This window comes from Ostrea edulis, chromosome 8 (assembly GCF_947568905.1).
Source record: "Ostrea edulis chromosome 8, xbOstEdul1.1, whole genome shotgun sequence".
NCBI lineage: Eukaryota > Metazoa > Mollusca > Bivalvia > Ostreida > Ostreidae > Ostrea > Ostrea edulis.
Window position 1 is genome coordinate 5,959,645 of NC_079171.1, and position 12,556 is coordinate 5,972,200.

At 38.4% G+C, this 12,556-nt stretch overlaps 2 protein-coding genes across 2 annotated transcripts in view; one reads left to right on the forward strand and one right to left on the reverse strand.

Moving 5' to 3' along the window:
- The window catches only part of LOC125661140 (sterile alpha motif domain-containing protein 9-like), a 223,972-nt gene that overhangs the window by 65,538 nt on the left and 145,878 nt on the right, over positions 1-12,556 (forward strand). The gene's annotated exons all lie outside the window — the stretch shown is intronic.
- Positions 6,127-8,545, reverse strand: LOC130049856 (E3 ubiquitin-protein ligase TRIM71-like). The gene has a single exon (XM_056148046.1). It carries the CDS (start codon positions 8,543-8,545, stop codon positions 6,893-6,895), a length of 1,653 nt encoding a protein of 550 aa, XP_056004021.1. The 3' UTR covers positions 6,127-6,892.

Genomic DNA, 12,556 nt, shown 5'->3' on the forward strand with positions numbered 1-12,556 from the left:
GTGATGTAAAGCAGGAAGGCCTTTACCAAAATGGTTCTGACCCCAGGGCGGGGCAAAACTTGGTATATAGTGTTTATGTGTAAAACAAATAAATAACATCTTCTTTAGTGCTATTGATACTAAATTGAAACTAAATAGGTTTTTGGGAAAAAAAATAGGTAGTCATTAATCTAAATTGTAAATTTGATGATCCCAGGGGTAGAGGTTTTGGTATCAGGGTGGGACCAAATTGGTCAGTTATTATATTTGTGAACAATAGACATGTTTAACTTCTTCTGGATAACTTTCATTCCAATTTCTTTCAAATTTGGTATGAAACATATTTTGGACAAGGGGGACATAAATTGTAAATATCAAGTTTCCTGCACCCTTCGATCCTTAGGGCTGGGACAAAAACTGCCCCAAATGGATCAATATTAATAAAAATATTCTTCTCAAGCCCCCCCCCCCCCCAGTGATGATCTAAATACATAGCGATGTAGAGCAGGAAGGTCTCTACCAAATTTGTAAATTTCATGATCCGCTGAGTAGGAGTTTTGACCCCAGGATGGGACAAAAATTGCTACATAATGTGTAAAACACTTGAATAACATATTTTAGTGCTATTTATACTATATTGAAGTAAATGGTAAAGCAGGTAGACTTTTACCAAAATTGAAAATTTCATGATCTCAAGGGGGGGGGGGATTGTGGTATCAGGGTGGGACCATAAAGATCAGTTATCGAATGTGTGAACAATAAACATTTTCAATTTCTTCTTGATAACTATTGTTTCAATTCTTAATTTGGTAGGAAACATATGTGAAACAAGGGGAACTTAAATTGTAAACTTCAGGTATGCTGCACCCCTGTGTCCTTTGGGGAGGGACAAAAACTGCCCAAAATTGACTAATTTTTCAAAATCTTCTACTCTAGAACTGCCTATGTTTAAGAAAAACTAAATACATAGTGATATAGAGGAGGGAAGCCTTTACCAACATTGTGAATTTCATGATCCCCGGGGTAGGGGTCTGATCCTAGGGCGGGACCAAACTTGTTATATAATGTTAATGTGTAAAACTCATGAATAACATTTTCTTTAGTGCTATTTAGAATAAATTAAAACTAAATGGATTGAGCAGGTAGTCTTTTACCAAAATTGTAAATTTGATGATCGCCAGTGTAAAGGTTCTGACCACAGGGTGGGACCAAACTCTTCTTCAGAACTATCAGACCAATTTTAACCAAACTTGACACAAAGCATCCCTAGATAAAGGGGATTCATGATTATTCTAATAAATGACCACGTCCTTCTCCTAGGGAAGATAATAGTGAAACCGTTAAAATACATTGACAATTTTTAAAAATCTTCATCCCAGAACCATTGGGTCAATTTCAACCAAACTTGTCACAAACATTTATGGATGAAGGTATTTCAAGTTTGCTTAAATGAAGGGTCGTTCCCCTTTGCTAGGAGAGATAACAACATAATTTAAAATCGTCTCCAGAACCACTGTGCCACTTTCAATCAAACTTGGCACAAAACATCCGTGAGTGAAGGGAAGTCAAGTTTTTTTTTTTTTTCAAATGAAGGACTGCACTCTTATCTGAGGGGAGATAATGACGAATTTGTGAAAATACATTCACAACTTTTAAGAATCTTCTTCTACAGAACCACTGAGCCAATTTCAACAACAATTGGCACAAAACATCAACATGAAGGGTCACACTTTTTCCCAATGTCTGATACTAGCAAACTAGTGAATATGCATTGACAACATATAAACATATTCTTCTCCAGAATAACGCTGTCAATTTCGACCAATCTTGGAACAAATTATTCTAGTGTGAAGGTACTTGAAGTTTGTTCAAATGAAGGGACATGTCCCTTTTAAAGGGGAAATATTCACAAAAGTGCAGAAATTGGGTGGGGTCATTTAAAAGGCTTCTTCTCAAGAACCACTTGGCCAAAAGAGCCTGAAATTTACATGAAAGCTTCCGGCCAAAGTGCAGATTCAAATTTCTTAAAATGATGGCCTCGGGATAGGATAGGACCACATTAGGGGATCAAAGTTTTACATACAATACATAGGTAAAATGTTTTAAAATCTTCGTCCCAAGAACCGCTGGGCTAGGAAAGTATTAATTTACATGAAAGATCCCTGACATAGTTTAGATTCAAGTTTGTCAAAATCATGGTGGTAGGATTAGCCCACAATAGGGGATCAAAGTTTTACAAACAAATATATAGGGAAGATCTTCAAATATGGACCAAGGTGACTCAGATGAGCGATATGGCCAATGAACCTCCTGTTTAAATAGTAGTATTGAATTATATGAAATATCGACCTCTTGTGCCGTCCCTTCCTCCCCAAAAATTAGGATTTAGAGCTTAGGGTTTTGTCATTTTATTTATTTTCTTATTTACTTGAATTTTTATATAATTAGGAAAACAACTTATCCGACTGCCCCTTACCTCATTTTCAAGAAACGGTGTTGCATACCTGATTGAATTGGTATTGTTATGTGCTTTTTAGCTCACCTGAACCTTCGGTTCAAGTGAGCTTTTTTGATCATATTTTGTCCGTCGTCCGTCCGTCTGTAAACTTTTCACATTTTTGACTTTTTCTCCAGAACCACTGGACAAATTTCAGCCAAACTTGGCCAAAAAGTATCCTTGGGTGAACGACGTTCAAGTTTGTTTAAATGAAAGGACATGACCTTTTCAAAGGGGGAATAATCACAGAAATGCAAAAATAGTGTGGGGTCATTTAATAATCTTCTTCTCAAGAACCACTGGGCCAGAAGAGCTGAAATTTACCTGAAAGCTTTCTGACATAGTGCAGATTCACGTTTGTTCAAATCATTGCCCCGGGGGTAGGATGGGACCACAAGGGGGGGGGGGGTGTCAAAATTTTTACATACAAATATATAGGGAAAAACTTTTAAAATCTTCTTATCCAGAACCACTGAGTCAGAAAAGCTGATTTTTAACATGAAAACTTTCTGAGATAGTGCAGATTCAAGTTCGTTCAAATCACACGGGGGGATCAAAGTTTTACATACAAATATATAGGGAAAAACTTTAAAAGTCTTCTTCTTAAGAACCACTAAGCCAGGAAAACTGACATTTACATGAAAGCTCCCTGATATAAGGCAGATTCAAGTTTGTTCAAATCATGGGCCCCGGGGGTTGGATGGGGCCACAATAGGGTATCAAAGTTTCACATACAAATGTATAAGAAAAATCTTCTTCTCAAGAACCACTGAGCCAGAAAAGCTGATTTTTACATGAAAACTTTCTGACATAGTGCAGATTCAAGTTTGTTCAAATCATGGCCCCAGGGGGTAGGATGGGACCACACGTTGGGGGGGGGGGGGGGTCAAAGTTTTACATACAAATATAGGGAACATCTTTAAAAATCTTCTTCTCAAGAACCATTGAGCCAAAGAAGTTGACATTTACATGAAAGCTTTCCGACGTAGTGTAGATTCAAGTTTGCAAAAACCGTGGCTTCCAGGGGTAGTTGGGGCTATAATAGGGACTAAGGTTTTACATGCAAATATATATGGAAAATCGTCAGATATGGGCCAATGTGACTCAGGTGAGCGATGTGGCCCATGGGCCTCTTGTATTCCCAGGTGTCTGTTAATATTTCACAGATTACTTGTGAAATTGTTGATTCTATGACTTAGACAGAATTAAACATCAACTATCCCTAAATTTGACGAAATGTGCGTTCTCCACCTCTGTATCGTTAACTTGTTAAAAATCAGCATGAAGTTTGTACCATAAGCTTTTCTATACACTGTTGATGCTATTTTATCTGAACCTTGGGATCGCATCGATAAGCACGCCCCTACTTCTGGTATAAGAGCAGTAACTGCAAAAATGTAGTCTGTTGGTTGATTGATTGATGTTTTCCGCCACACTCAACAATTTTTCAGTTATCTGGTGGCGCCCAGTTTTTATTGGTGGAAGAGAGAACTCAGGTAGAATATACCTGGGAAGAGACCACCGACCTTCCGAAAGTAAACTAGGAAACTTTCTCACTTACTGGCGCGAGCGGGATTCGAACCTGACAGAGGTGAGAGGCCGTGTGATTTTGAGCGCGATGCTCTATCCACTGGGCCACGGAGCACCCCCCCAAAAAAAAAATGAAAAGAGAGTTGAGTTTGACTCCTGGTCCAGTCAAACCATGAATATCAGCCCGGGTAGATATTTAGAACTCTTGGCTTCTTATTCAGGGACCTCGTATTTGATTTCTTGTCCAATCAATCAATGGATGTTAGCTTGGATAGTTCAATGGTTAGAACCTGACTACTAATACAGGACTGTCAGGTTAGAACACCTGACTACTAATATAGGGCTGTCTTGTTAAAACACCTGACTACTAATCAATCAATGGATGTTAGCTTGGATAGTTCAATGGTTAGAACCTGACTACTAAAACAGGGCTGTCTGGTTAGAACACCTGACTATTAATACAGGGATGTCTGGTTAGAACACCTGACTACTAATACAGGGCTGTCTGGTTAGAACATCTGACTACTAATACAGGGCTGTCTGGTTAGAACATCTGACTACTAATACAGGGCTGTCTGGTTAGAACACCTGAATACTAATATAGGGCTGTATGTTTAGAACATCTGACTACTAATACAGGGCTGTCTGGTTAGAACACCTGACTACTAATACAGGGATGTCTGGTTAGAACACCTGACTATTAATACAGGGCTGTCTGGTTGAAACACCTGACTACTAATACAGGGCTGTCTGGTTAGAACACCTGACTACTAATACAGGGTTGTCTGGTTAGAACACCTGACTACTAATACAGGGCTGTCTGGTTTGATTCCAGGTTAAGCAATAAATTTTCTCCTTCCCATTACATTTACATATTTATATATATTTATGACTATTCTTGTTAATTCAGTTTGACATGATAACACTTTATCTGTGTTTGCTTTGTAGGATGGTGGATATTTAAAAACCTGTTGTGACGCTATTGATGGTAAACAGAAGACTGTGACCTTGGATCTGAAGATATGTGATAAAGACCGGACGTTTGGGGTCACTATCTGTTACAGTACTACTAATGCAAGGTGAAGATAACGAACAGTGATCAATCTCATAACCCCTACAAGCAATACAAATTAGATAGTTGGGCAAACACGGACCCTGGACACACCAGAGGTGGGATCAGGGGCCCGTTTTACAAAACAACTTACGACAAAGTCGCAAGTCTTAAATTGTAATACACAGTTATTACTTTAAGTGAATAAAGTAAAACTTTTCCGAGGCTTAATTTTCAACATTTTAAAGAAATATTTTGCATTTGCAGTGAATGACCTTACAATAAACCGGAAAATTCCAGTATGTAAAGTTTGTCGTAAGTTCTTTTGTAAAACGCGCCCCAGGTGCCTAGGAGGAGTAAGCATCCCCTGTTGACCGGTCACACCCGCTGTGAGCCCCATATCCTGATCAGGTAAACGGAGTTATCCGCAGTCAAAATCAGTGTGCCAAGAACGGCTTAACGATCGGTATGAAACACGTCAGACAGCATTTGACCCAATGCGAGGTTGTATTGACGAACTATATCGTTATAACGACCATATAATTTACGAAATGCTGACTTCAATCGAGACTGTTGAAATCCCTGTACCATCAACTTGTTTGTCAGTAGCTTACCTCGATTTAAAAACTGACTATACCCAGAACAAGCTCTTGCATATCGAATCAGTTGAGATATATAAACACTATATGCAGGTGATAATGGAATATTGCTACATAAATGTGGGAAGTTGACGACGGAGAAGCTGAAATCATCCCGTTTGTCATACAGTTGAGTTGTTAGTTTGCCGTTAATGTCTAATCTAAGTAAGTACTCAGTAATAATGTAAAACTGAACTCTGTATCATGTTTATCTAATATACACATCAAAAACATATATGCATATTGAAAGATAAGATAAACAGACTAAATAATATTCAAGTATTAGTAACACAGTCAAATTTGTCCACAGAAGATTGCATTTAGATAATTAGTAACACAGTCAAATTAGTTCACAAAAGATTGCATATAGATAATTAGTAACACAGTCAAATTAGTCCACAAAAGATTGTATAGAGATAACTAGCACACAGTCAAATTAGTCCACAAAAGATTGTATATAGATAACTAGTAGCACAGTCAAATTAGTCCATAAAAGATTGTATATAGATAACTAGTAGCACAGTCAAATTAGTCCACAAAAGTTTGTATATAGATAGATAATTAGTAACACAGTCAAATTAGTCAAGAAAACATTGTATATAGATAGATAATTAGTAACACAGTCAAACATTGTATATAGATAACTAGTAGCACAGTCAAATTAGTCCACAAAAGATTGTATATAGATAACTAGTAACACTGTCCACAAAAGATTGTATAGAGATAACTAGTAACACGGTCAAATTAGTGCACAACAAATTGTATATAGATAGATAACTAGTAACACAGTCAAACTAGTCCACAAAAAGATTGTATAGAGATACTTTTAACACAGTCAAATTAGTTAAACTCACACACAAGTACATTACACATCACAAACAAAGGGCTGTTATAAACACAAGCTGTAATTAACAAGGAACTGTAATCAACATAGGACTGTAATGTACCCAGGACTGTAATTAACACAGGGCTGCAATTAACATGGAACTGTAATTAGCAAGAAGTTGTAATCAACACACTAATGTAAATAACAATGCAGAGATGTGTAATTAACAACGTTTTGATAGATGTAATTAACGCTGTAGAGATGTGTAATTGACACTGTAGAGCTGTGTAGTTAACACTGTAGAGCTGTGTAGTTAACACTGTAGAGCTGTGTAGTTAACACTGTGTAGACATGTGAAATTAACACTGTGTTTATAGATATTGGATTTTCTTCACTTTAGCAGTGTAATACTCGGCCACAAAGAGGTTGTCTCTGATGTCCACACATAAACCCCATGGATGGCGTAAATCACAGTGAATGTAACGGAGGAACTGTCCGTCCTGATCTAGGATGTGGATAACGTTATTGTTACAGTCTGCTATCAGGATGTGACTCTGGCTGTCTGTAGTGATGCCGACTGGTTCAAATGATTGCTCGGTATTAGAGGGATGACCAGTGTATCTAAATCGGAGTTTTCCTGACTGATTGACCACCACTACTGCTCCAATGTCAGCCACACAGATATCCAGGTTCCTATTCTCACTGATGTATTTAGTGTAACCAGAGGAATAGAGAGGACGACCCTGATCATCAAACTGAATGCTTTGTTTCTCTGTGGAGCCGGAGTAACGCACGACTTTGGATTGTTTGTAATCATCACTGTCCATGGTAACCAGTAGGTCGTTACCCGCAGTACAACAGACATTGAGAGGTTCCCACCCCTGTAGTGTGATCACGGTCTGTATCTTTTTATTCTTAATTAAGTTCACGGTGTTATTATGATAGTCGGTATAAACAAGATCTCCGTCCCGCGTCACTGCTATACCCCACGGTGCATTCCCTGACTTGGTTTGTATTGATGTCAGTAGTTTACTCTGGAGGTTGAGCAGCTTCATGGTTTCGTTCTCCCCACGTGTCCAGACTTGATCTTCACTGAGACAGCTAACACTGACTAGTTCTCTATACCCAGTGTCTATGGTGGCGGTGAGGCGCGGCTCATCAAGCAGTGGTTTGACTGGAGGAGACGATACAGCTTCTGCTGACTTCATTGTGTCGCCATGTTCTGTGTTAATGGATAATGGCGACAGGGAACCAAACATTTCATCGAGCTGATCTTTTTTTATTTTCTGAGGAGTAAAACTCGGCAATGTAGCTCGAACTTTAGGCGGTAATGTTCTAAATTCGGAATTCCTAGATTTGTAAGTAGAGGTTAAGGAGACATCATTTGATTTTAGGATTGATCTCAAGTCGGACATGATCTGCTTGAGTTCCGCCATTTTCTGTGTGATTTTATCTGTATTTTTATTCAGGGTAGATAGGTGTTTGTTTTTCATCTCCTGAATGGCAGATTTCCGCTGATTGACAATGACGGTGATCTCCCGGTGTAAGATTTCACCTTCTTGCTCGGCAGCTGTTGTCAATTTCCCGTAATTTGTTTCTATTTCGGCTTTTTCAGTTTGGACATTGGACGCCATTTCTTTATATTGCGGGTAAATTCTGGTTTCGAGTTCCTCTAAATCTTTTTGCAAACTTTGTGTTTTGGAGTTGAGTTTATCCAGAAATTCTGATAACTTGTGACCTTTGTGTTTACCGGAGGAGACACAGGTAATACAGACAGGAATGTCACAGTCCTCACAGTAATGTTTACAGAGGTCATTGGCGTGTTTCGGACATTTCGGGTAGTTAGGAGTAGACTTTCTTTGTAAAAAGGGCATAACATGGTGTTGTTTAGTGGAATCGGAGAGGTGCTCCCCAACACAGGCCTTACATAGATTTATATTACAAACTTCACATCGACTCTGTAGGGGGACAGTTTCACAGAGGTCACACAGTAGGATTTCCTGAGCACTGCGCCGGGGATGCATTTCTGACGCCGGGATCACAGAAACACTTTACTGTCAATAAAAATTGGGATATTGATAAAATATTCCAACAGGTTAAAACAAATTACCAGGTAGAATTACTGTATGATATAAAACAGTGCGATCATTAATTTTAATATTTCAAATGACATTTAAGTACAAGGCATCGCTATAACCCCCCCCCCCCGAATTATAATTGATCAGCCGTACCTCATTGACGATAGAAGTATCGATATTATTGACACCACAATGGCAGAATTCGTATATCTAATTTTGTCTAACCTGAAAATCCAACATGGCCTCCCTGTTCTTTCGACCTTCCGTCTAGTCCCGTGATTAAATAACTGTTCGGCCTGTATGCATTATTTATGTGTTATCGCCTGTTTAGATAGTTTAAAGTTTGTTTGACTGGTTCATGTTGGGTAACTATGTCAACATTTACGTCAGAAGACTGAATTTCCTTTCATCAAAAGTAGAATTAAATCGAATGTGTATATAATGAATATTTTTATTGTACGCCGTTTATATTGAAATTCAACCCTGTGGGTCACGAATAGTCTTACCTTACAGGTACATCAAACTATCTATTACCTTATTGTCATCATATACCTCATATTGTGTAACTTCATTATATACCAAACATGTTTAGTGAATAAATAAATCAATTGAGAATTTTACTATGCAAAGAGTGGATGGGAGAGGGGGGGAGGGGGGGGGGTAATAGGATATATCATCTCGGCTCTCCAATTAATAAATAAAATTTGTTGGATCTATATTTATTTCGGTTAACTTTTGTCGGTTTCTTGGCCATAGAGGAAGCACTAAACTACGGAAGATAGAAGGTGATAGGTGCCAGGGTATAGAAGTAACATTCATTTAACTGGTGACCATCACTTCATTTATTTGGCGACCGCCACTTAATTTAACCGGCGGCTGCCACTCATTAATTGGTTTAACTGGACGCCGCCACTTGATTTATATGGCGACCACCACTTAATTTTTATGGCGGCCGCCATTTATTCAATTCTTCTCTCTTTCTTTCTCAAAATGAAAGGGATGCTATCCCTGTAATCTCCCTTTTCATACTTAGTAATGTGTATGTGATATACAATAAAGAGCATTGTTGTTTTTAATTATGTTGTATATAAATGCTCACGATATCAAATTTTGACAGATTCGCACAAGAGCAAACCTTTATATGTACTTAACGTACCAACGTATTAGGCACGTAAAACCAGGGGGCTGACCCTCCACATTTTTTATGACAATCATTTCTGTTATTTTCATATGGCAACTAAGTTATTTTCACATGTGAAATAGGATTGAATGGCGAATTGCCCCCACGCCACTCTTTTAGTGGTAATAATAAATTGTTGAAATGTAATGATGAATGAACTGGCAAATTGAAGGACGAAGGAGTACAATTTAGGAGTACGAAGTTTGGGGAAAAGAGACATTTTAGTTCCTTTTCTGCTTGTAACAGAACAACATTTGTAGAAGACAATTTCTCCCTGGCTGGCCCTACACTTTGAAAAACGATGTTACCTGTTATGTATTTACTGTAGATTACTCACCTGTGTACAGGTAAACAATAGGTAAATTTTCTGTCTTTTTTTTTTGGAAGTGCAAGTGATGCTTGCGTAATGCGACCTCTGGTGAGATGATGGCATGAAATAACGTTACTAATGATTTGTGTATTAATATGATTATTTTTTTTCTGTTGTAGATTGAGTTGAGTGGAATAATGAACCTCCAGATATCTAGGTACATTCACACGTGTATGATTAAACTTGTGCTGCACTCACGCATGCGAGCTTATTCTATATTACGTGTTCGAGTCTTACTTCCAGAATATTTTCTTGAACTAGTGAGTTAGAAATTAAATAAATTGACTTTCTTCCAGTTATATGTTGTTTGTGTTATGGTGGTTTACACACAATCCTCTGATATAAGACGTACACAATTTGTGTTTGGAGTTGCAAGTGTCCTCAAGGTACCCCGGTTTCCTCCCACGAAATGACCCCCTAGTCAGTAGCCTAGTGTCAACGTCCGTTCAAGACGACAAATAGCTAGTATGAAATGATGATAAGGCATAGTGATCAATCTCAGAACACCTAATACAAAAGAGTTTTGCAAACACGGACCCCTGGATATACAGTTCACGGCTTTAGTGCTATACACCCCATCGTGGAAGGTTTTTTTGGGTGGATCATTTGATATTATTATTTCTTTAGTTCTTTATGTTATCACACAGGGACGTATAAGGTGACATCCAAGGACAATTTTAAAGGTCCACCGTGTATTGGTCTCTTTTTTTCCCACCACGTTGCACGGAACAGGGTTAAAACTCGTGTTGTGTGCTGTACAAAAGGTGAGATCAGGTGCCCAGGAGGAGTAGGCATCCCCTGTCAACTGGCCACACCCACCTTGAGTCTTATTTCTTGATCAGCTAAACGGAGTAATCCGTAGTCATAATCAGTGTATATAGAAGGACCTAACCTGTATAGCCTAATGTTCCTTGTTATTTTACGTCCGACATTTAAGAATAAATATAGCATACAAAGCTTTGTTTGATTACGGTATGTATAGCATGCCCTTCCCTCGGAAAACAATCTGGGCTGTTTTATTGTTAGAAAATGTTTTATATCTCTAAACTGAATATATTGAGTAAAAATAATGTTGTTTGTAAAAGCATGGCATTATAACACTGAAATCCACATTATTTTGCCGTCAAGTTACAGACAGTAACGCGGTGAGCTTTGTTGTCAAGTTCGTCATTCCGCACCACCCATCATTGTTATCAACACAAGAACCACCTATAATTGCTACCAACACAAGTAAGAACCACCTATAATTGTTATCAACACAAGTAAGAACCACCTATGATTTTTACCAACACAATAGGCACCTATAATTATTATCAACACAAGTAAGAACCACCCATAATTGTTATCAACACAAGAGTCACTTATAATTGTTACTAACACACGATTCACCTATAATTGTTATCAACACAAGTAAGAGCCACATTTAATTGAACGAACACGTAATCTAAACTATCATGTTCCCCGAGACCTTCCGATGTTCATCTGGGCTGCGTTCAAGATCGTAGCGGCTAGGTAGGGCTCGGTATCGCTAATCTTGAACGATGTGCAAGCCTAGCCCTACGAAGGGATAGCAAGCGTTAATTCATACAGTGCGTTCAATAGACCTAGATATCTAGCCTAGGAGCTAGGCTAGCCGCTACGATCTTGAACGCAGCCCAGAACTAGGCTGGTTCCCGAAACCTTTCGATGTTCATCTGAACTAGCCTGGTACTCGAGGCATCGTTGTTCATCTGGACTAGCCTGGTTCTCGAGGCATCCCAATGTTCATCTGAGCCAGATAATAATCTCAATTCAAAGATTAATTGATTGGTTGAATCTTGTTTATACCACCTTCACACTCACGATTTTTTCTTACGAGTCCTTACGTATCTCCGTCAATCACAAGCATTCGTAAATAATTCGTCTGTATTCGTTAATAATTCGTCACAACTCGCACTTACTCGTAAGGATCCGTGAAAGTAGGGGCAATTTTTTTGACATGTTAATCTTTTTTCCACGGTTGCCCATGGATTTTATTTTCCGTAAATAACCTAAACTGGTCACAAGAACACGTAAACTGCTCGTAAAAATCCGTAAAACACTCGTAAAAAGTGTTTTTACGAATCTTTGCAGTTATTTTATGATATGTTACGAATAGTGTACGAGTTGTTTATGGATTATTGCGAATGCCTAAGTGATATTTACGACTTCATTCACGTCGGGTTGCAATCGCTTTACGGATTGTTCAGAGTCAATACGAACGCTTTACGTATAGACACGATTACTTTACGAGATATACATAAACCAATCGGAACTCCTCGAATGTCTCGCGCACTCAACATAGATCTCGGATGTAATACGATGGCATCCATGAGCGAATTTGATGCATTGCTGTGACGTCACAATTGACAATGCATCAAATTCGCTC

Coding starts and splice junctions, on each gene's coding strand:
- LOC130049856 (XM_056148046.1), bottom strand. CDS start 8,545: ATGCATCCCCGGCGCAGTGCTCAGGAAATCCTACTGTGTGACCTCTGT.